At 39.8% G+C, this 25,619-nt stretch overlaps 1 protein-coding gene across 1 annotated transcript in view; it reads right to left on the reverse strand.

Moving 5' to 3' along the window:
• LOC123253463 (mitogen-activated protein kinase kinase kinase kinase 4-like) overlaps positions 1-25,619 on the reverse strand; it is a 233,903-nt gene that overhangs the window by 67,829 nt on the left and 140,455 nt on the right. Inside the window, exons 9-13 of the mRNA XM_044682653.1 lie at positions 21,710-21,788; positions 19,966-20,141; positions 18,150-18,240; positions 16,429-17,713; positions 1,389-1,544 (exon numbers count right to left, since the gene is read on the reverse strand). Coding sequence (XP_044538588.1) covers positions 1,389-1,544; positions 16,429-17,713; positions 18,150-18,240; positions 19,966-20,141; positions 21,710-21,788 — 1,787 coding nt within the window. The remainder of the gene's footprint in view (positions 1-1,388; positions 1,545-16,428; positions 17,714-18,149; positions 18,241-19,965; positions 20,142-21,709; positions 21,789-25,619) is intronic.

Below are 25,619 nucleotides of genomic sequence, written 5' to 3' on the forward strand. Positions count from 1 at the left end.
CTTGTGAGGAGTTTTCCTTATTTGGGGAGGGTCTGGATGGTTGTTTGTTCTCCTCCTCTGTTTGCTCGGTTGTCTGGATTTTCTCTGTGTAAAAGCTGTCGAGTGTTAAAGACTTCTTTTTTTTTGTTATTATTCTTTCTCTTCTGAATTTCCTGTAACTGATTAGCCATCATTAGCCCAGCAGCTTCTCAGGTTTATCCCCGCGCTCAGTGTCTATCAGAGATCTATTGGCTCCTGAGGTCTGAGTTCTAGTTTTTTCCAAGGTCAAGCCCCCTGGTGGATTCCCTTGCTTGATCCTCTGCTGGGGGTTTCTTTACAAGTCTCAGGGAGCTACTTCCACAGTCGTATACCCGTCTGCACTGGTTCCCCACTTAGGCTTTAGTTCCAGGCTGTGTCTGCCTCCACCCACACCTCTGCTCAGCCGGCACCCACGCCTCTGCTCAGCCGGCACTCTGCGCGCCCAGCGTCCACTCTCTGCTCCCGCGCGCTCAACTTTCGCGTGCGTTCTTGACTTAATGGGGTCCTAAGTCTTGCTGCTCTCAGGAACAGGTCCCGGAGCTGCCGATGACTCGATGGGTGCCCCAAACTTGCTCTATTTCTTTTTAGCTGGGTTCGGAGCTATAGGTGAGTGTGGAGGGGGTGGGGGTGGGGCGGTTGCTCAGCTCGCGATTGAGTGAGTGAGAGCCCTTTTTAGCCTGGAGATGTCTCGATTCCACGTACCTTCCATGCTGTGCCCTGTTGTGGGGTTCCTCCGTTCGTCTGGACTTGTTTTTATGTCCCCTTGAGGAGTTTTGTGTGTTTCGGTCAGGAGAGGTTAAGAGCTGCTTCTTACTCTGCCGCCATCTTAACCCGGAAGCTCTAAATATATTTTTAATATGCAAAGACACACATTCGTCCCAAAGGCATTCTGAATTTTGAAGTCAATATAGAGGTTTCTGTTCCCAACATCTGGAACACTAAGTGGATGTGTCACAGAAACAAAACTAATGAACACAAAACCTGACTACCAACTCTTCTTTCATCTCTCCTCACCAAAAAAGCAAAAACAAAAAGACCTCATAATTATCATCATAGAAAGGAAGAAAAGGAACAATCAATAATATTTTAGGATTTGAAACAAGCTCATGTTCTAGGGGAGAAGGGAAGAGAGATTTTTTTAATGGCCTTGGTCATAAAGAAAATCAAGCAATAGAAAACAAGAAAAGGAGCATCTCATTGAAAAGCATCAAGAATTTGGGCAATGTTGGAAGCAACTGTTGTCCTAGTGAGAATATGAAGAAGTGAGTGAGGCAATTTCCTTCCTCCCCTGTCTCTTTGTACCTGCAAAGCCCTTCCTTTAGTAATGGAGAAATGTTAATCATCTTACTTATAAGAGAAAGTGATCTTACCTTTGTTATTATTTCTGTCCTCCGCAAAGCTGGTGTACAAGGACTAGAACTGCTGCCAGAAATCATCTTAGTATGGGAATGAGAGTCATGATCAGAAGCAAGGGTCCAATTCAAAGGTATCTGGGCACCCTCAGATTTCTTTGTCTTAGTGTTGATCTGAAAAAAAAAAAGAGAAAGTGAGAATGAGAGTAAAGACAAGGTGTTCCAAATCTGGTTTTACCATTCTTCTAATATAGGTTCTTTTAATTTTTTCTTACAAACTCAAAGAATTAAATTATATCTAAGGGAAGATGCCATCCCAGTATTAAACATACATACTGAACTAGATGTTTGGGTTCATCCCTGAACCAGGACATCTGTGAGTATTGTGTTAGTGGAAATTTGGGATCCTTGGTCTTAATATCAAGATCCATGATATAAATTTCCTGTGGTCGCTTAGGGGACTTCAGAACTACATTTCCCATGATTCCTCTTATGTAGGAAGTGTGATTACGTAGACAGAGGTATAAGACTCCTTATGTGATTGGGAAGTGCTCTTTCTGTAGGAAGCAGCCAGGTGGGAGAAGGAAATGGTGGGCGATTTGACTTAGATCTTAGCAGGAGCGTGGCCTTCTTAATTTCCAATATGGCTTTAAATAAACTATGAATACTTCTAAAGATATCCATCTATATCAATATTATTTTTAAGAGTATACAGATGATATTAATCAAACTGGGCCTTTTTATGTGGATATGGGAACAATGGGATCTCTCTGCTGAGGGCCACAGACAGACATAGAGCCCTCATCCTTAGAGGAAGGGTACCTCAGTACTTTATGGAAAATATGTTTGATAGTCAAATCATGTCAAGTTTTATATTTCCAAATAGCTTATGGAAATTATCATGTCAATCTAAGGTTCCAACTGCCTCACAAAGTCCATATTAGGAAGATAATACATAATGCCTAGAACTCTATTCTGGGGCACTGAGCAAATTCCCCTTCTGAAAATGGACTATAGCCCTCCTATGATGTGGTAGCTTTCCATAATTTTGATCTATATACCAATGGAAAAAATGCTAAGCCACCAAATGTTTTATCTTAAAACAGGAATCAAGATAAGATTGGCCTAAGACAAAATTCATTCAGTGCCATGGAAAATGCCAGGACCATGTTCTAAATGCCCTTCTCCCCCTCAAATGTCACATACCAGTAGGGATTCAAAACTCATCAAAAAAGGAAATATCAACTTTATATCAGTAGAATCAATCAATAAGCATTTATGAAGGGCCAGGAATTGTGCTAAGAGCTCGAAATATAAAGACAAAAATGTTCAAGGACCTTATATTCTAGTGGAGGAGAAAATATTCACACACACATAAGTGTATACAAAAGAGATACAAGTAGAAGATATTAACTGGTTGGGGTACCCAGGGAAAGGCCTCATGAAGAAGGCAGTGTTTTGAGCTGAATCTTGAAGGAAGCACTGGATCTTAAGAGGTGGAGATGGGAGTTGGGGATAGGGATTCTAGACCTAGGGAACAGCTAAGACATGAATATGTGAAATGGAACACTGTGTGGGAGTTACAGTAAGATCAGAATAGATGCACCAAAGAGTTTATGTGTGGGAAGCCAATAAGAGAATAGATAAAAATCTGAGACTCCTCTTTTGACCCCTTTTGTGATCCTTGTGATTTCTTGTTGAAAAGTATTGTGATCTTATTGAAAACCTTTAAGTTCCTATAAAACCTGAATTTAAAGGGTTAACACTGTTAACACAGCAAGGAATGCTGCTGCCTGTTATAGCCAAGGCCAATATACTCCCCAACTTGGCTTTCTGATAAGAACCTAGTCAAAATTCAGCCTTGGCCTTGGTCTATTCTGAAGCCAATGTTTTGTGTTTTGATGTGACATAATTTGTAACTTCTGCGCATCTGCAAAGTTTCAGGGGGGTTCTTTTGTGTGAAATGAGTCTTGAAATATATATATAATAAACTCCATGCTCCTGGAGCCAGAGCTGGAAGCGTGAGGTAAAAGACAACTCCCTTTTCCTGTCCTTATTTCCTTATCAACTAAACTGTCCTTATCAGATTATCAGAGATGATAAAGAGACTTCCACATTTATGAAGGAGGATAATGTATGAGAAGAGCCTGAAATGCCAACCAGAAGACTTTTTACTTGATCCTAGAGTGAAGAGAAATCCAGTGAGGTTTATAGAGTAAAAGGAAGAGAGTGACATGGACAAACCTGAATTTTCAGAAAATTATTTTGGCAAATGGATGAATATTGAAGAGAGGAGAGACTAAGGTCAGGGAAACCAATCAGTAGCTACTTCCACAGAACAGGAATGAGGTGACATGGGCCAGCACCAGAGTAGTGGCTGTGAGAGGAGAGAAGGGGGAACATGTAAAAGATGTCATGGAGTTAGAGATGACAAGATTTGGCAAGTAAATGGATATGGGAAATGAACATGTGAGAACTCAAGAATGACAATGAGACTGCAGAGCAGTCTGAGCTATGAGTAGCATATATCCAACTTATGACAGCAGGGATCTGGGGGCTACATGCCAGGTACTAAAAAGGTAGGGTTCTATATCAAGCCAAATCTTCCAAAAGCATCCTTATAATCAGTGTTTTAGAATTATCACTTTAGTGCAATTACACATGATAACTAGTAGGGGATCAGGTTTTCTTAGTAAGTCTCACAGATGACAAACACATAAATGATTACAGTAGAGATATAGTCACCAGCTGGACTAAGAAGCAGCAATTTTCTTTCTTGTAATATCTGGGCTCTTTAGCTATGTCAGCATTATGGCTAGCAGTTTGCCTGGCACTTGAGATTCTTTTTTTTTAAAACCCTTACCTTCAGTCTGGGAATCAATACTGTGTATTGGTTCCAAGGCAGAAGAATGGTAAGGGCTAGGCAATAGGGGTGAAGTGACTTGCCCAGGGTCACACAGCTGGGAAGTGTCTGAGGCCAGATTTGAACCTAGGATCTCCCGTCTCTAGGCCTGACTCTCAATCCACTGAGCCACCCATCTGCTCCCTACACTTGAGATTCTGACTTACACATAGTATTGTTTTACGTCTCACTGCTACTTTTAAAAAACCTATTGATGGCAACTACATCCTCCAAAAACAATAAAAGAAGCTACCTAATGTGCCTTCTAGAGATGGTGGATTTTTAATTAACTATTTAACTGACTGGGAAAAGAGAAAAGAAAGAAAAAAGTGGAAAAATAACTAAAGAAAGAAAAGAAAGAAAAAATTAATAATTTAAATAAGATGCAAGAACTGGGGAAAGGGTAAGCAAACAGGAATGGAGAAGGGGAGAAACACTGTGGGAATAGATCAATATCAAAATAGTTTTAAGAAAAACTAATCATAGAGACCAAGTACTAACTTTAAGAGGAAGGAGACTTCAAAAAAGCAATGTTAATGAAACAAATGAAGGAAAACACAATCATACAACATGACTTCAAATATAATTGGATGAAACTATCCAATAAATTTTTAAAAAGACAATAAATAAAAGAAAAATATTTCAACAATGTATCACATAGAACTATAAAAGTAAAGACATACAGAATCAAAATGATTGCCACATAGACTAAAGTCCACCCTGCTGAGTGACAGAAAATGACCATTATAGGTCCTAGGAAAATGTTGATAAGCAAGTTTATGTTAATTATCACAAATGTTGTATAATATGACCATATCCACTCCACCCTGACTGAATGAATTTGCTTTGCACACCTATGATCAGAGACCTAAGTGAATTTTAACAGTTAGAACCAAACAGGAGACATGTTCATTTGCAATCATAAGTGATGAGTGATCCTAGGACTCGGGGAGTAACAGGAAGAAACTAGAAGTAAGGAGGTTATAGTGTGTCTTGTTGACTCAGAGAGAAAAATGGTACCATGTAGAAGTCTATCCCACTGAGTTGGGCAAACTTTACTACTTATAATTCAGATATCTTAGAAGCAGGGAAAGGAGAAGAAGCCTGAAGATGGGAGTGGATGGATGGTGGAAGAGAAAGTCCAAAAATGTGATCCTTGCCTATTAGTAATCCCCAGCAGTTTGCAAAATTCTACTTAGCTTTTATCCTTCACTGGATCTCTATTTTTATCAATATGGTGATGTATTCCAATGGTCTAAATCAGAAGTGTCAAACTTGTAGCTCACAGACCTTCCAAAAATAGGCAGCTGATGGGTTTGACCCTCACGTATAGTTTGCCTACCTCAGTGACTACCTGCCCTCCCCCCATCTATGCCCACTCATCTATGCCTTCCTATCAGTCTTTCCTAAGTGACTCATCCAATATACCAAAAATTTGTAGTGCAGTGGACAGAGAATTGGCTCTGGAGTATAAAAAACCTGGGTTTAAATTTTGCCTGTGATTTTAATGATCAATATGACTGTGTAAGTCACTTTGCTTCCCCCTGCCTCAGTTTCCTCCTCTGTAAAATCATGGAATTGGATGAGATGACCTCTGAGGTTCCTTTTGGCTTTGAAATATGGGATCCTTTAGCCAATCTGTGGATAGATTTATGCATGAACAAAATTTTGCAATATATTCTACTTCCTCTACAAAGTGGATATTTATAAAATATGGGCCCAAAACCAACACGGATAATTACCCTGACAGTTTGCTAGTCATTCTTCCTAAGGGTATCATGGTAAAAAGGCTGAGTAGACTAGAGTGAACTATGTTTTCCCTTTCAAATATAACAAAAGCTTCAAATAGTCCAACCAGGCTCATCTCATTGATACTGATTCGCTCAGACAGAGATTTAAGAGAGAGCATCCTTGTATCCCTGCCTCCACCTGCTTTGCAGACAACTTGCTTATAAAGTCATAGGCAATGTTTTAAACATAAATCTTGGTTCCTAAATGGGAAAATTCAGAATTTTTCCTCAATTCTTTCTTTAATAATTGGATGCAGCACACTTTTATGAGACAAAGCATGTGTTTACCAATAGACTATGCTTCAATCAGAATGACATATTTCCTTTTTTGTCAAGATCCATTGGTAGAAGGGAAGCAACAGACTGGGGGAAAAATCTTCATAACAAAAACCTCTGACAAGGCTCTAATTTCTCAAATATATAAGGAACTAAATCAATTGTACAAAAAATCAAGCTATTCCCCAATTGATAAATGGGCAAGGAACATGAATAGGCAGTTTTCAGATAAAGAAATCAAAACTATCAATAAGCACATGAAAAAATGTTTTAAATCTCTTATAATTAAAGAAATGCAAATCAAAACAACTCACACCTAGCAGGTTGGCGAATATGACAGCAAAGGGAAATAATAAATGTTGGAGGGGATGTGGCAAAATTGGGACACTAATGCATTGCTGGTGGAGTGGTGAATTGATCCAACTATTCTGGAAGGCAATTTGGAACTATCCCCAAAGGGTTTTAAATGGCTGTCTGTACCCCAAAAAGATAAGGAAAAATACTTGCACAAAAATATTTATAGCCGCTCTCTCTGTGGTGGCAAAAATCTGGAAAATGAGGGTATGCCCTTCAATTGGAGAATGGCTGAACAAATTGTGGTATCTTTTGGTGATAGAATACTATTGTGCTAAAAGGAATAATTAACTGGAGGAATTCCATGTGAACAGGAATTGATGCAGAATGAAAGGAGCAGATCCAGGAGAACATTGTACACAGAGAAGGATTCGCTGTGGCACAATCGAATATAATGGACTTCTCTACTAGCAGCAATGCAATGATCCAGGACAATTCTGAGGGACTTATGAGAAAGAACACTATCCACATCCAGAGAAAGAACTATGGGAGTAGAAACATAGAAGAAAAACATTTTCTTGATCACATGGTTCCATGGGGATATGATTGGGGTTGTAGACTCTAAATGATAACTCTAATGCAAATAACAATAATATGGAAATAGGTTTTGATCAATGATACATGTAAAACCCAGTGGAATTGCTCATTGGCTACAGGAGGGGGGAGGGAGAAGGGGAGGGAAAAATACAAATCATAACCATGGAAAAAGATTCTAAATTAATTAATTAGCTAAATGATTGAAAAAAGATTACTCTATTGTAAATATGAATAACATGGAAATCGTTTTTGAACAATGATACATGTATAACCTAGTGGAATTGCTTGTCAGCTCCAGGAAGGGGGAGGGAAGAGGGGTGGGAAAAATCATAAATCATGTAACCATGGAAAAATATTCTACATAAATTTTAAAAATAAAATTTAAATTTAAAAAATTAAAAAATAAAAAAAAGATCCATTGGTAGTCTGAGCCCTGGGATTTAGGCTTGTTTACATTTTTCTGGTATCATCCATTTTGGGTTCAGGATATATTTTTTCAGCTGATGAATAAATCCATAATTTCTACAGTATGGCCTAATAACTGCATTCAAATATTTGATAAAGAGAAGTTCAACATAACAGATTTTTAAAAGTCTATGGCTTATGTTCTGAACACAAATATGTGATCAATCCTGTCTTATAGAAAAGTTGCTGGCTGTAGGATGATGCTTTTTCCTAGGCACTGGCTTGCCAAATCAGTTTGTATGTAGCATCATATATTTAGAATTGGAAGATATCTCAAAGGTCATTGAACTCAACATCCTCTTTTTACCGAGGAGGAAACTGAGTCCTAAAGAAGTGAAGTGATTTGCCCAAGGTCACACTGGTAGGAAGTGGTAAGAGCCAGGGTTCAAATCTAGGACCTCAGACTCCAAAGTAAGCTCTCTTTCCATTGCACCACACTGCCTCTTGACATGCCAGGAAACAGCTAGATGAGAAACAAAATAAGGCAGCTAATCAACCAGATGTTTTGGCAACCCCTTATCTGTAAATCTATCCAGATGTTTAGTCATCAAACATCTGGATGACCGCCTGCATTTTTCACTTTTCATCCTGGTGTTTGGCATCAGAAAGTCCCAGCCTAAGCCTCTTTATTTATGTTCAGGGAGTAGATTTCTCAGAAAATTGTTGACCCTGGGAAGTAGATGCAAAAAAGAATATAAAGGCAGAGATGTTATATGATGAACTCGACTAGTTACAAAATTCCCAGAAAACATTACAGATAGAAGCAAGAAAGATAATCCCTATTTTGGACAGGCAGTATTTTGTTTTAGAAATGGGATATGTGTGTGTGTTTGTGTACACACACATACATATGTCAATGAACACATTGGGCATGAATAGAGAGGCCTTTAACACTTTCAGTTTCTTTCCAGTCCTCATTCTTCCTCTCTGAGAAATAGTGAAAAGCCTAAAAAACAAGCATAACAACAACTAATATATAGAAAACACAAGTGACTCTGAACCAAGCAGGCAAAGTTGAGCTCTTAGTGACCAAATCTGCAGGATTTGACCATTTACCCTCAAGCAGTGTAAGATGACTGTCACCACTAGGTGTTATTATATAAACCAAGGGCAAACACATCATTGAACAAGACTTCAAGGAAGATAAGAGTGGTCCTTTTTGGTAAAAACAAACTTTTCTGCCAGCAATTGGAATTTATAGAGCAATAATCATCATTCACTTTAAAGCAGGGGTCGGCAACGTATGGCTCTTGAGCCATACCTAGCTCTTTTGAGGGCCAGATATGGCTCTTTCTGCAGGAGCCATAAAGTCAATTTTTTTTCAGGCGCTGTTACAGGAGCGGCACTGTGAGCACTGTACGGCTCTCACGAAGTTACATTTTAAAAAAATGTGGTGTTTATGGCTCTCACGGCCAAAAAGGTTGCCGACCCCTGCTTTAAAGGCTTCTTTTAGTTTCACTGGGCAAGTGTGTAATGGAAGATCTGCCAGTGAAGGGCTTCAAAACAACAGTGACCAAGAAAGAGAAGGCAATGACCTGAGGCCTTGATGTTGATCAGTAATAACAAAATGAAAGCAAGGCTTCTGACACATTATTGATATGGAACATGTACATGGGGAGTAAAGGGATATGCATACAGACTACACAGAATACATATACTCTCAGCTGATCCATTGCCTTTATGATATGTTTGACAAATGGCTATTTAAGATTTGAAGTTGAGATTATGACCATGACCATTTTCTGCACAAAACCAGAACCTATCATTGACATCATGTTCTAATTGATTAGACTAATAGAATTTTGAACTTTTTTACATCTCATCTTCTTTCCATGCTATTGAGTTCAACCTTCTGCCTCTGACCCAACACCCAAGCACCAATGAGTGTTCAAATCTATCCATTTGTTATCTTTGTGATGTTTTTTAGCCACTTGTCACTATATGAATTATCTTCCCTTATTAAGATGCAAGGTCCTCGATGGAAGGGGCAGCCTTGCTTTTTTTCTATTTGTAGCCCTAGCACCCAGCACAGTGTTTGGCACCACATAGTAAACATTTAATAAATGTTTCTTCTCTCTCTCTCTCTCTCTCTCTCTCTCTCTCTCTCTCTCTCTCTCTCTCTCACTTTCTCCTTCACCCCTCTTTCCTCCCTCTCTCCCTTCCTTCCTTCTTTTCATAAGTCTATTATCTCAGACAAGAAAGGAACATAATGGGGAAAGGTTGTTACCCAAACCCTACAACACTGGTTCTCAATGAGTGTGACATAAAACCCTACTCTACAATCTGAAACTTCAATATTACCTAACTTTTGCCCCTAGCTATTCCTTCAAATTTGGCATAGGGGGGCAGCTGGGTAGCTTAGTGGATTGAAAGCCAGGCCTAGAGATGGGAGGTCCTAGGTTCAAATCTGGCCTCAGCAACTTCCCAGCTGTGTGACCCTGGGCAAGTCACTTGACCCTAATTATCTACCCTTACTGCTCTTCTGTCTTGGAGCCAATACACAGTATTGGCTCCAAGACAGAAGGTAAGGGTTTTAAAAAAAATTGGCATAGGTGGGGTCACAATAAGCAGGTCTATCAGAGGAGACATAAAGGTCCCTCCTCTGCTTAGAGTCCTGGGGTAGAGGAGGGGAAGGAGAAGCAGAGGAATTTTAAGCCTGGAGTAATGAGTCTGAAAGCCCAGGTTCCTTAGGAACTCTTCTTCTGTTTCCAGTTTAAGTGTATCATGTTTCAGTGTGTCATGATTCCTTACAACAATGAATACTATGCCAAAGGCAAAAAACATTTGAGAACCACTATGAATTGGATACCCTAGGAGCACAGCAGCCATCTAGAGAAGACTGGAGAGGGAAATGAGTTCTTAGTCTTCTAAAAAGTGAAAACCAAGCTCATTTATTTTAAAAAGTCATTAAAATCACAGGAATAAATGATATGATTAAAAATTTAAGTAGCAAGCATCATTTTTATCATATTGGTATAGCTCAACCATGAACAAATTATTTGTCTCAAATTATTTGTCTTCATTATTTCTAAAAATAATGTTTTATAACTGTATTTAGATAAGTCCTGAGTGTGTCCTGACAGGCTAACTCCTAGATACTTTACACATGTTTTAGTTACGTTGAATGGAATTTATTTTTCTCTTTCTACTGGTTTTCATTAGTAATATGCAAAAATGCTGATGATTTTTTGAGTTTATTTTGTAATCAGTAGCTTTACTAAAGTTATGAAAACTAAAACTAAAACAACTATGTTTTCCCCTCACACCCATCAAAGATGGGAAAAGTTAAATGTTGAAGGGGTTTGGAGAAGATAGATACATTAATACACTATCACTAAAACTGTAGAATAGTCCAACTATTTTGGAAAACAACTTTGAATCACATTAAAAATGTCACTAAGTGAATTGAGAGTCAGGCTAAAGATGGGAGGTCTTGAGTTCAAATGTGGCCTCAGACACTTCCTACCTATGTGACCTTGCCTAGCCCTTACCATTCTTCTGCCTTGGAACCAATACTTAGTATCGATTGTAATATGGAAGGTAAGAATATTTTAAAAAGTCACCAAAGCACAAGCCCTTTCATTCAGCAATATTTTTACTAGGTATATAACTAAAAGATCATAGACAAATAGAAGGACCTCATACATATGAAAATACTTCTATCAACACTTTGTGATAGCAAAGAATTGTAGACGAAGTGAGTACCTATTGGTTGGAGAATATATAAACAAATTGAGGTTTGTCTTTTTTTTTTCAACAGAAAGGTAAAAGAACATAGATATAGAGTGAGGAATATGTTACCAGATGTATTGATTTATTTTGGGTAGCTATACTTCTTTGTTATAAGGGAAGGTTCTATGAAGGAGTGAATTAGGATTCATTGAAAAGTGACAGCTATAGTAAAAAGAGTTTCAACAAGACAGTTTTAAAAAGTAAAAGCCAAGGATTAACAGTCCATTCCCTTCCCCAGCTTCAAGAGGAAATCTGTAATGAATAATTTCTAAGATTCAGGAAAACAAATGAACCAGGGGGAGCTAGTCAAAGTTATGAAAATGATAAACAGAAGAAAAGACCCTTATAACTTTTGCTGAAATAAAAAAAGTGAATCAGGAGCCTGGAGAACCGATGTGAGGTTTTTAAATAACTACAGAATTAGAGGACACAAAAATGATGCTTGCTTGGTTCACCATAGACTCTTTTTGTACTGTGAATCATTAGAACTCCTGAGTTCTAATTCCATGGCTGTGCCCATGGCGAAGTGGATGAAACCCAGTGGATGGGGGCCCTGAACTCTATGTCTCAGGGAAAACACATGTGGCTATTGGTTGTCCTAGAAAAAATTCAGGGTTTATTACAGGAGATGATATATGGATACACAGTTGCATTGCTTTATCTACATACTTTCCTTGCTGGTAAAGTTGTACCATGTCACCTAAAGTAATTTTACCTCTTTCTTTGTACTGCTTGGAGAGGTGTCTGGACTCTCTTTCAATGCCTTTGGAGACTCTTTGTTCAGTGGTGGCTTGTGATCATATTGTAGAAATAGCAGCTGAGTTTGATCTTTGGGAAGAGTTCGATGAGATTTTTTAACATTTGGAGCATCCTCTGGTTTTCTCTTTAAAAAAAAGTTAAAATTAATATGTTGAATTAACATTTCCAAAGGTGAATTCCTCTACCCATAGAGGTAATGTATTTCAATTCTCTAAATACTTTCCAACTATGAAAAATTGTTCTCTATGTTACTCACAAACTCCAACTTCCTGTGCTGTTTAGTGAGTTTTCATGTTATTCCTCAGTTTGGTTTTATAGCTGCATCAAGAGCACTCTAAGATTGTGTTAACAAAAATGTTCTACTTTCTCCTAAACCAGAGACTTAACTAAATGTAGAAGTTTGGGAGAACTTCTTTTTGTCCATCCAAATTAGGCAATGCTTTCCTTTTTGATACAAAGAACTTGAAGATCAGCTCTGAGAAACTAGGTTGAAATGAACTTCTGCACTGACTGAAAGAAGGTAGGGGGGAGGAGGGAAGGGAAGAAAGGCTATACTATGGCCAGAGATTCAAATTGGTGGCATGGTCACAAATCCCTACTTTGGGGGTCTCCCTCGGCTATACTTCGTGCTCCTCTGACTATGATGACACTTCCCTGCTTAGGAAATGGCTAATGGCCACCGGTTTCTTATGACCAGCTTTCTGCTCATCCTAGGCACAAATCAAAAGGACAATCTGAAATATGAAGACCTGAGTTTTAGATCTGGCTTTGTCCTTTCCCAAACAGGGTGGTTTTAGACAAATTACCTCTCTAAATTTGTTTTCCCATTCATAAATATAAGAAATAATGCTTGTGGTACCTCCTAATGCTGAGGTAGGTCTTAATCTGCTACTACTCCATACTAGGTGGCTTCTTATTTCTGACTCATGCTGACTACATGACTCTGGGCAAGTCACTCAACCTCTCAGTGCCCCAGGCAGCCCTCAAACCCTAAATTGCAGAGAAGATGCTGGCCTTCCTATTTAGAAGCCCTCTACATGGCCTAAAACCAGGGGCTCTTAACCTTTTTTGGGTTAAGAGCTCTTCTGTAGTCTGGAGAAGTCCACAGACTCTTTCTCAGAATAATGTTTAAAAAACATAAAATAAAATACCTAAGACTTTCCAAAATTAGAAAATGCAACAATTGTATTGAAATATAGTTGTCGAAATAAAAATTGAAAAACAAATCATCAAGTTCATTAACCTCTGGTTAAGAACCCTAGTTCTAGAAGTCTACTTCAGGATGAAATCGCCAGATTTCAAAAACCATATAGGACTGAACCAAAAATTGACTTTCTTTGGTTATTGTGAAGGTTAAATGAGATTAAGTGACTTGATTTATTACCAAAAGGGGCTATCAAAATATCAGTTAGCTGAAGGGGGCTATCAAAATAGCTAGCTGAGCTCCTTTCTACTTTGCTACTGCCAGAGGAATTATCAGTTGTAACTGATTTTAAGGAGATTTTCCATCCAGACAATGGTCTTCCCAGAATTTATTAGTTTATTCGGGTCCATTATATCCATTTTACTAAGTACAACTCACTCCATTTATTTCTAGAGTGCATGATCTGGATAGAGCATCTCCAGTTTCAGCTGGTGCTTTTTTTGTGGGTGATGCTTTTGTAGTTTCCTATATCCTGTATGTCTTGTGGTTTGTCAGTGGCTGCTAGAAAGTACTGACTGACCCATGAAGTCTCAGCAGGATGCCTGCCTTTTTAATGCCCCCAAAGAAATGGAGTGCATGTTATAGGAACCCAGAAAAGTTAGCTTCTACAAATAAAAAAGGCAGCAAGATTGTGTAGTAGACAGAGGATTTGACTTAGGGTCAGGAAGATCTGAGCCTGAACACTGCTCCTGACCCTTACTAGCTAGCTGGCTGATGCTGGCCAAATCTAGCTTAAAGTCTAAGATCCTATGTGTGACCCTGAGCCAATCACTTCATATCCCTGGGTCTCATTTTCCTTGGAGGTTGAATCAGATAGCTCCTAGGATTGATCTCTTATGATCATGGTTAAGCCACTTAACTTGGTGTGATCCTGGTTAAGCCACTTCCCTTATTCTGGGTCTCAATTTCCTTATTTATACAAGTAAAGTTGTTGGACTAGACGACCTCTAAGGCCTCTTCAGGTTTTAAACTCCAGACTAAATACCAAATCAAGGCCAAATTAGTAATGAAATCTAGTAAAATTTTGAATAACTAGAACTCCCCTGAAAATATCACCAGTGTCTCAAGTCTTTGGTGGCATGGGATTTGTTTCTGAATTGAATTTTTAAGGGAAACTAGCAAAACAAACAGAGTACTAGCTCACATTAGGGATTTCATCAAAGTATGTCTTTCAAGGAATGGCATGGGCTCGGAATACATTCAGGCCAATTGCTACCAATATTGTATAATCATTAGTGATGCTTGGAGTTATGAGTCAGAGATCCTGCAAAAATCTCCACCAGCAAAGGTTTGTTTATGGCCAACAAACTCGATCTCTTGAAACGTTAATGTATACTAGACTTAGGGAAGTAGAATATTAAATTAAACTTTTTAAAAAGATTTTAAAACAAGAAGGTAAAACATATTTAGGGGCTTGACCCATAGTTATCTAGGAAGTTCCATTACTCATAACCTAGCACCCCTTGTTGCCTAGTACTCTAGTTAAGCAAGATTCTGTTGTACATGGAATAACAGAAGTAATTAATTTATATGCATACATTCAACCAGGACCAGGAAACATATTCTTTTAATCTGGATGTTCTGGTTGTGTAGGATATATCCATGCAGTCATTTGAACAAAATGTAGCTTTAAAAGCTCTCCTCATGGTCTCCCATCTTTCCATCTCTTCTGGGCCTCATTCCATTTAAACCTCCTTTTCCTTCGAAACTCTAGTCCATGCCCCTGCTCTGGCCTCATTTTGCTCTCTTCAGTCTGGACCCTATAGTTGACCTGTTTAATTATAAACTGCATATTAAAACTAAGGATTGTGGCCCCACTGGGTATGCTGTGAACAAGAGTATATTCAGTTTGGCTTTGTTTCTCATTGGCCTACTTATACAGCAATGCCAGTACAGGGCACCTGTGATAAGGACACTGGTCAGATTCTGGGTTGGTCAGCATATCTGCATGGCAAGTTTCTGAAGTCCCTAGAGTCTCTCTAAGAGAAGAGGGAATGTCTGAAAAAAGTACAAGAAAATCTAGAACAAGAGATGTGACTGACGATAATACTGTTATTCGTACTAGGTACATGACATCTGCTTGTTAAACAAGTCTGAAATAAGCTGCCTGGGATTAACTCCCAACACTTACCTACTCTAATTCTTTTGAGTTCACTCTGCTTCTCATGGATTATAGCTGTTGCTATTGGTTATCAGTGTGATACGATATAGTCAGAAAAGGTAAAATGAGCTTAGGCAACATTGAGAAAGGCACAATGACTAGGACTAAAAAGAAGAAACTACCATTGTGCTGTATGCTATTGCTCAGGTCAGACTCTATTTTGTTTTGGGTACTACATTGTAGGAAGGATATCAACAAAATGGAGAATGTCCACAAGAGGGCAACCAAAATGGGAAAGAGATTCAATCATACAATATGAGGATGGGTTGAAGGAATTTGGATGCTTGGCCTAGAGATGAGAATATAGGGTATTTTTTTCATTTAATATGTGGTAGCTATCTTGAATAGCTTTCTAACAATAAGAGCGATCTAAAGATAGAACAAAATGCATTTCTAGAGGGTTTGGTGAAAAATCAAATTAAGCAAAGTCTTCCCTAGGTCATTTAATGATGAAGCTAGAAGGAACACAACAAATAAAAGAATGGAAAAGATCTGTAAAAAATTTTCTCACAAACTCTTTTTCCTTATCACATTTGGACTCTACCATTATAGTCCTAAATCAGCTACATGAGTAAATAAGAAATGGCTCTAAAGAAGAAAAATGGAAAGAACAGCTTTGATAGAATAAGTATATACACAAAAGTGGTCTGTATTAGCAGTAATAAGAAATTTTTATCTAAAAGAGGGGAAGATACCAAAGCCTGGGGTGGGAAGGGGTTATATCTTATTGTCAATAAAAAAATCAATTAAGAAAACAATGAATATCTTCTAATACTTGTGTATACTTTTTCATCTCTACAAAATTTTTATGAGGATAATATATTTAAGCATCTAGGGCATCCAGATTTGACATGAGAAACTGTTCAATTAACTCTTACATCCTCAGGTTTCTTTTGTTCCTTATATTTCTGCCACTCAGTGAGGACTGCATCCTGGTCTTTGAGCTGCTGTTGCTGCTTTGATTGCAGTTGTGTCTGGTGAAGAATAGGCTGCTGTGGGCGCTGCTTCACCTGGTGCTGAACCACCTGCTGTGGAACCAGCTGGGTTGGTTGCTGTGCCTGGTGATATGGTGATAAGTGATGAGGTGGCTGCTTCATCTGGCGATGTCCTGCCTGCTGAGCTGGTTGCTTTGCCTGGTGATAGACTGGCAGCTGTAGAGACTGTTGTGCTGGATGATGCACCTGGTGATGGACTGGAACCTTTGGTGGCTGCTGTGGCTGGTAATGGTGCAGCACCCTTAGTGGTGGCTGTGCCTGGTGAGAGGATGTCAGATGTGCTGGGTGATGGGCTGACACCTTTAGTGGCTGCTGTGGATGGAGATAGACCACTTGCTTTGATGGCAATTGCATCTGGTGATGGACTACCTGCTTAGGCATCTTTTGCATCTGGTGATGGGCTACTTGCCTTGGCAGCTTCTGTAGCAGATGATGGGCCATCTGCTTAGGCAGCCTATGCATATGATGATGGGATACTGGCTTTGGTGGCAGGTTCACCCAGTGATGGTCTGGATACTCTTGTGGCCGCTGGGTCTGTTTTGGCTTCTGTTCCAGCTTTGGTGGCTGCTGTTCCTGCTTTGGCAGTTCCTGCTTTGGCGGCTGCTGTTCCTGCTTTGGAGGCTGCTGTTCCTGCTTTGGCGGCTGCTGTTCCTGCTTTGGAGGCTGCTGTTCCTGCTTTGGCGGCTGCTGGTCCTGCTTTGGAGGCTGCTGGTCCTGCTTTGGAGGCTGCTGGTCCTGCTTTGGAGGCTGCTGGTCCTGCTTTGGCAGCTGCTGGTCCTGCTTTGGCGGCTGCTGGTCTTGCTTTGGTGGCTGTTGGTCCTGTTTTGGCAGCTGTTGTTCCTGCTTTGGCGGCGGCTGGTCCTGCTGATGTTCTGGTTGCTGCAGTAGTTGCAGCTTTGGTAGTACCTGAGGTTGCTGCTGTGGGGCCTGTTTCTTATGCTGTAGATTTTGCTCTTCCTGCTCTAGATCTTGCTTCTCCTGCTGCTGATTTTGCTCCTCCCTCTGCAGATTTTGTTGCTTCTGCTCTAATTGTTGCCATAGCAGTTGCTGCTTCTGCTGTTGTCGTCTCAGTTGCTGCTGCTTCAAAACTGGGTTTTTCTTGTTTTCCTGCTGTAGTCTGAGAAACTCTCTTCGGAGGGTGAATTCACCAGGAAGGTTAACTATGGAGCTGAAGGAGAGGACATAGCCACATGGGTAACTGAGCATTCATACAATTAGAACTGAGCAAAAATAAGTCTTTTAGGGGACCTGCTTTATTGTAGAGGATATTCCTGATCAACACCCAAGCTATAACTATTGTCACTTAAGCTATCTCTAGAAAGTTCAAGGATTTCCTTGTTTCTTCTCTCCCTTCCTGAGCCCCAATGGAAGATGATCAGCAACCTGATCATTCCAGATCCCTCTGCCATCTTACCAGGAATTTAAGGAGCCTGGGGGATAATAGGAAAGGACTTTTCTCAATGACTATGGAAAAAAAGTGGCTGTCCACTGCCCTACTGATTCTGAGGACTAGGGTGCCTCAATTATAGGTCCAGGCCCACTGCTGCCTGGGAAATTCTTGTGCATATCATTATCCCATTCATTATTTAGCTGGTCAAGCTTACCTGGGCTCTCCTTGGTCTTCGTTTATCTCCTCCTCCTCCTCCTCTTCTTCCTCTTCACCTTCACTTCCACTATACTCATATTCGGTTTCATCTGAAAGAAGAGAAAGGGTGAATGAGCTGGGGGTGGGGGAATAGGAGTTCCTGGGAAAAGTTGTCCCTTTTCACTTAGTATCATCCAGCAAGTCAAATGATTATAGATTGTGGGAGTGTGAAAGGCTTCTTTGAGATTATCTGCCTTCCTAACAACTTCATTTTTATGCAGGAAGAAGAAAATCTGGAGAGAGAAGTTATCCCAAGTCACACAGTCAGCAAACAAGTAGCATTGTCAGGATCAGAACATAAGTGTTTTGAAATCAAATTCATTTCCTCTTTCTAGGTCTACAATTAAGGTCTGAACCAGGTTCACAGGAAGGGGAGGTGACTTCTACAGAGGTAGGTAGTTTTCAAGGGAAACCCTGTGCTCTTCCAGCACTTGGGTATAATTTCTATCCTGTTTAGGGCTAGCATCCTCAGCTCACTGGCTTTGGGGATACCCAAATCAGAATGCTTCAGGACAAACCAGTCTCCCTAACTTGATCATTGGCCCCAGGGGACATGCTAAGTTAAGGACTAGTTGGCTCCAGTTAATCACCCTCCTGTCTGGGCAGTAATTCCCTCCAAACTAACCTTCTTTGACTTCAGGAAGGAAGAAAACTTGGGGAGTTCGTGCCAACTATCATAACAGTCCACACTTAGTAAATATTTGTTGAATGAATGAATGGCACCTTCTATTAGAAGTGTTTATACTACCTGTACCTTAGAGTCTGCATTTACTTGGGGTCCTCAAATCTATTTTTGACACTGCAAAGCAGATTATTCTTTCCACTTTGCCAAAGAGAGCTAGACAGGGAGACAGTTCCATGGCCCTGCTTCCCAGTACTACACTGGGACCCTGGCTTGTTCTTAGGCACTATATTAGACATTGTTTTATCTTAGGCACTGCTATACCCCTCTTGAGATCATCCTTTTACATCCTACTTACACTTAACATAGACATAGTCTCTTCCTTCTTTTCTGATAGTTCAGTTCCACTGTGTAACCTTAAGCAAGTCCCTTCTTTCTATGACTCAGTTTCCTCCTTTGAAAAATGAGGGTATTTATGTATGAAGACTGAATTTGATGATTTCTGAGGTCTCTTCCAGCTCTAAAATGCTACTCTATAAATGCAAACATAGAAATGCTACAGTTTGGTGCTTTGCTCAAATTTTTATTCAGTGATGCTTAAGGCAGCCATAGTTTTTCCATCTTCCATGAGGCCTTCAGGTTTCTTCCTATTGGTAAACCTGGTCACAACCTCAGAATGACATATATATATCCCAACCTAGACACATGTAATTACTGGTTATTTGGTTCAAGCCCATGTACCCATACCCATCTTTATTGGTGTTGACCCATTTGACATATCTATAAGGTAACAAATGCTTTCTTTCAGATACCTTTTGCCCCAGCAGTTATTTCCAAATTTTAGCCCAAGGAAGAGAGCAAGAGAAATGTGGGTATCTGTCGACCTCATTTCTTGCCATATGCCTGAACTTAGACTGTCACAGTATATTATTTAAGAATTTCATACACATTGCAAACACTAATCCTTGCCTGATGTGGCTATCAAGAATTATCAGAGAAAGGTTAATCACTTGATCAAAGCCACAAAGCAAAGCAGAACAAAACTTTCAGTGGCCTTTAAAATGAATATTGTCACTTCTCACCAAAGCAGACAGACATTAAACGCTGATTGCATCTTAGTACACATTTCATTAAGTGTAACATCTCAAATTACCTTTGTCGCCTTTCTTTTTCTTGGTTCGATCCAGATGGTCTTTGAGCATGATCCGAACTTGTCGTTCATTTGGCAAGTCTCGAATGAATGAATGCCTCAACAGGGCCTCAGTGGAGGGACGATGTATGTAATTTTTAACCAAGCAATTTTCGATAAAGTTGAGGAACTTCTTGGACCTACAGGAAGCATATAACATATTTCTTGAAAGTAGATCCCAAAACTTATATTCCTAGAGATCATGGCCTTTCCTAATTCAGACTGCTGTGTTGCTTAATGGCAAGGGGCCATTGACACTAATGAGCTTCTCAGAAAGCGTGGCAAGGCATAGTGAGTGGCATTTCTAAACCAAACCATAATGTTGCTCTGTCTCCAAGACACAAAGGGGAGAGTTGGTAATTAATATTCTGGTTAATCAGATCTACATAGACAGTCTCACTAGATAATTCAGGTCAAAGCAAAGGATCCTGTTTGACTGTATAAAGCAGTGATTCCCAAAGTGGGAGCCACCACCCCCTGGTGGGCGCTGCAGTGATCCAGGGGGGCGGTGATGGACACAGGTGCATTTATCTTTCCTATTAATTGCTATTAAAATTTTTTAAATTTAATTTCCAGGGGTGCTAAGTAATATTTTTTCTGGAAATGGGGTGGTAGGCCAAAAAAGTTTGGGAACCACTGGTCTACATGAATCTGGTTAACTAAGTTATTCCAAAATTTCTACCATACTTTTAAGGTACAGACCCCTAAATTGCATGCTCCCAAGAGAAGGCAATAGAGGCACTGGGGCTCACTGTGCTCACAAGATGGGCCACAAGACTGTTCACAACTATGGTTAGGAATTGGGTCTCATAGACATAGGCACTCTGATCAATACAATGATCCAATACAACTACAAAGGATTTGTGATGGAAAATGCTGTCCACCTCCAGAGAGAGAATGGAACTCTGAGTAAAAACTGAAGCATTTTTTTCACTTTATTTTTTTTACTTTTTATTTTTTGTAACATAGCTAACATGAAAGTATGTTTTGCATGATTTCACATGTATAATTGATATCATATTGCTTGCCTTCTCAGGGGTGGGGGAAGGACTGGAGGGAGGAAATTCAAAAATTTTAAATGAAGGTTAAAAGCAAATAAAAAATTTTTAAAAAGGAATTGGAATCTTGAAGCTTATCCAGAGAAAATGCAAATCTGTGAGAAGTATAATACTGATTCACAAGGAAGAATACCAGTTGCTAAGTCACTGGTACTGCTTATTCAGAAAGGTCTCTCATACCAGTTCTGACAAACTCCCCTCTGATTGAGAAGAATCAAAAGCACACTGCAAATGAGGCCAAGGCTAGAGCTTCTATCGCTATGTGAGTCAACTCTATGCCCAGTTGGCCATTTCATCTGTTTCCACCAGGTTCCATCTCAGTCAGGGAAGGGTGTGAAGAGAAGAGCAGGATGCCCAGGAATGAGAGTGGAAAAAGAAAAGTACCTGCCGATGCTGTGTAGTAATGTAGTGATCATAACATATTGGGGGAATGAATATTATTACTAGTTGGCCAATTCAACACCAACTGTCAATTTGGACCTTTTAGCTAGGATACCATCTAATGACAATAAGGAAATGAGACTAATTGTCCAAATGTACAGAAATGTCTACTTGTCTAGTCAATCAATAAACATTTATTGTTATTGTTATATTGTTATGGGGAAGGGCTGAGCCAAATCATGAAAGAGATTAAAAAGTCCAACTCTTACCATTTTCGGGATTTCAGTTTGGGAGGAGGATTCCGGGGAATGAGAAAGAGAGCTCTCATGGGATGCATATCACAGAGGGCTACAAAGGAAAACTCGCCATTAGGAGCAGTGAAACAAATGGCTGCCTACCAGCCCTTGCCCATCTATGCTTTTTTGTTCTGCTTAAAAACATGTTATACAGCAACTAGGCATTTTCTCTTCATAAATAAGAGAATATAGTTAAAGACTCATTTAAACATAATCAGCACAGTCCCAAGAGATTCTAAGGCTTCATCATCTCCAGGTGTGTAAAATACAATTGACAAATCAATACTAAATTGGACATTGCACAACTTTTCTTCAATGATGCATGATAGGTGAATTGCATCTGAATGTGGAAATCAAATTCTGAGGCAAGAGTGGGCTTCCGCCTGTGTTTCTATTTGGCAGGGATCTCCAGCTGGGAGAAGTAATTATAAGTTGGAGGAGAAGTCATCCAGGCTCCTAGCTCACACTATACAACAATAAAAGAAATGTACAAGAGCATTCCAGCTACCTAACTAAAGTGATTTTTAGGATTCTGCATCTAATTATTAGGCTTCAATTATTTTTTATAAGTTTAAAAAACCCCAGTAACTTTATCTGAGCTTCTTAAGCTCATCACTTCACTGGTTTGAGAATATTGGGTTTGTCTGTAAGCAAATGTGTCTCACCTCGCTAATTTCCTCTTGAGCTTTGGTCCAAGAAAGCTGACAGAGCAAAAGACCCTTGCATAGAGAGTCTGCCATACTCTATCCCCAAAGGCCTTTGAATTCGGCTTTCAGCATTAGGACAGTTTGATAGTAATTTTTCCTCTGAGTGTTCCCCCTCAATACACCACAAGAATAATTGTACTGCTTAATTGGCTTCTCTGAGACAAGCAAAGAGAAACAAGCCCAGAAGTTATCCAGATAATACTAAATAAGAGGAATGGGCTGGGGGGACAAGTTTTGTCCTTTTACTTATATACAAGTTGATGAAAGGGAGGAACCTGCCCCAAAATGAAGGCTCAGAAGCTCTGACTCTTTAATGTCTGCTGTTCAGTTACTTCCCAATTGCTACCTTTGTGCCTTCAAAAAGTCTCTCCTGTCCATTTCCATGACTACTACCTTAGATTTTTTAGGCCTGAATTACTGCAGCAACGCCCTGGCTGGCCTCCATGTTCATTTCTCTCCAACTTATCCTAGGATAATGATAGGATTTCTTTAGTACTTTAAAGTTTGCAAAACTATTGTCTAATTTGATCCTTACAAAAACTCAGTGAGCTAAGTTCTATTATATCCCCTTTGTTGCTGTTCAGTCATTTCAGTTGTGTCCAACATTTCATGACCCCACTTGGAGTTCTCTTAGCAAAGACACTGGAGTGGTTGACCATTTACTTCTCCAGCTTACTTTATAGATGAGGAAAATGAGACAAATTGGGTGAAATGACTTGCTCAGGGCCATACAACTGTTTGAGGCCAGAATTGAACTCAGGAAGATGAGTCTTGCTGACTCCAGGCCCTAGCTGTCCCTAATACCCATTTTGTAGATGAGTAAACTGAGGGAGAAAGAGGCTGCTACTACCCTGCTCAAAAATCTACAATGATTGTCCATCAGATCCAGTCCTAACTTGTTACCTGATCATTAAATTCCCCATATTATCTAGCCTTGCTTAACACATGTACCTTTCACCTCCCACTGCCCTCCCTCCCCCTGTGTCCCAAGTGGCTACAGTCACCATCCTCCAAATAGATCACAATGTAACTTAGCTCAAGCTGCACCCTTTGCTGGATGATTTGTTTTCTTTTCTCCTCCCTAACAGATGGCCCTTCTTCTAAGGCCTAGCCCACGGCCTTCCTTATGTTCCAGGAAGCCTTACCTGAGGACTTCAGCACATATTTATCTCCCTTTATTTGATCTTTCCCAACCTCACATTTTCTCCAGTATCACATAGTGTCAATGTCAAAGTGCTTCATCTGGGTTTGTCTTGTTTTGCCAGTAAGAGTCTAAGTTGAAGTCTTATATATCTTCATCTCCCCTCCCCACCCTAGCGTTGCCCACAGGGCTCTGACACATGGTAAGTTTTAAATGAACACTACTGAGGTGACTTGGAAGGATGATGCTGAGGTTGGGGGTGGGGACTAGAGTAGAACACTTTCCCAGAGCATTTTGACTATATTTTTCTTGTAGTGGCTGCTGTTCCTTCTGATTTTATACTGTTGCTACCTATGTGCCCATCTGTCTGTGAACTCCTAAAAAAGTAACCTACTTATTTTCCTTCCCATATTTCTCAATGGCCCAGCCCAGGGTTGCTGCTCAACAGATTTTGGCTGGATTAAATGGAAGGAAGAAACTATAAATACTAAATTGGAAAATTCTGGCTGTAGGTACATCTGGTGTAGAAAGAAAAGGCTAAGAGGGGATGTAAGAAAGTGTCATAAAATGGAGAAGAATGTTCTACGTTCTCATTCTGACTCTTCAGTGGGAGGCAAGGGAGAGGATAGAAATGGATTCTTTAACACCAGTGTAGGTGAACTGTGCCCTAGGCCTTCTAGGCTCCCAGGATCAATGAGGGGATGATGGATGTATATATATAGCTAAAAAATAAAAGGATACACAGGCATCTCTGAGGCCATCTTGCGGGGAGAGAAGTTATGGTGGGGGAAGAGGCAATGATGGAATTCTAGGTAAAGTTGTTTCAATACTCCTGGCTCCCATATAAATAACCAGAATTCTGAGAACACATCACTTGAATATGAGTTTCCAAAAAATACAAATAGCCCAGAAGATGAAGAGATGAAAGATTTAGTCCTGGCTTTTCTTACAGGATCCCCAAAAGGAAGTTAAAGCAGAAATGGATGGCCATGGCTCAAGATTAAAGGAATAGGAAAAGTTATAAGTAACTGATATACTATACCAATGATGGGCAACCTTTTGAGCTTGGTGTGTCAAAATTCGCCAAAAAACCGAGCATAACTCGGGTGGTGTGTCACTTCAAGAAAAGAAAACCATAATTTTGCGATATTTATAGTTTAAATAACAAAAATATATAATTGTAATATATGACTAATAAACCAAAATAGGTAAACTAATATAGGTAGAATTGTCATCTATAATGCACAGAGTGTCTACACTACACTATAGCAAGTGTTTCATCCTTAGCATGCGGCCCCATACTTCTCTGTATGCAGCATGCAGCCGTGTGTCATTAAAAATGGCTATGCGTGTCAGTGCTGACACACGTGTCATAGGTTTGCCATCACTGTACTATAATGTGGAAGGCAAGGAGCATCAGGCCAGGCGATGCAAGACCTACATCTGTCTTCAAATGGCTGGATGACCTTAAGAAAGGTGGGGTTGAGCTTCCCCTATCTCTAAACTTGGATAAATTATCTCTGAGGTTTCTGCTGGCCCTGATATTCTATGATCTGTAAACTTATATGGATAGAATGTCCTTGAGGGCAGAGAGACTGTGCCATTTCATCTCTGTAGAATCAGAGATCTTGGGTTTAAATTCTGTCTGTGTGTCACCTGTGTGATTTGAGGCCAGTCACTTTCTCTTCCTAGGACTCAGTTCCTTCCTCTGTAAACTGAAGGTGCTTGGATTAGAGCTAGGAGCTTATGATCCTCTATGTGACCTTGAAGTAGCACCCAAGGTCTTCCTGTACTTCGGTTTCCTTAACTATAAAATAATGGGGTTGAAACTTATGACCCCTAAGCTCCTTCTCAGCTACAGAACTGGGATCATATGGTTTATCTCAGGCAAGTCTCTTCCCTTCTCTAGGTCCCCATTCCCTCGGCTATAGAATGAGGTGTTTAATTTAGATGACTTCAAAGACTTCATCCAACTTGAAATATGGAAACCTAAATTCCTGAAGACTATATATCCTGAAGGATATCAATGGAACAG

This window comes from Gracilinanus agilis, chromosome X (genome assembly GCF_016433145.1).
Source record: "Gracilinanus agilis isolate LMUSP501 chromosome X, AgileGrace, whole genome shotgun sequence".
Taxonomy (NCBI): Eukaryota; Metazoa; Chordata; class Mammalia; order Didelphimorphia; family Didelphidae; genus Gracilinanus; species Gracilinanus agilis.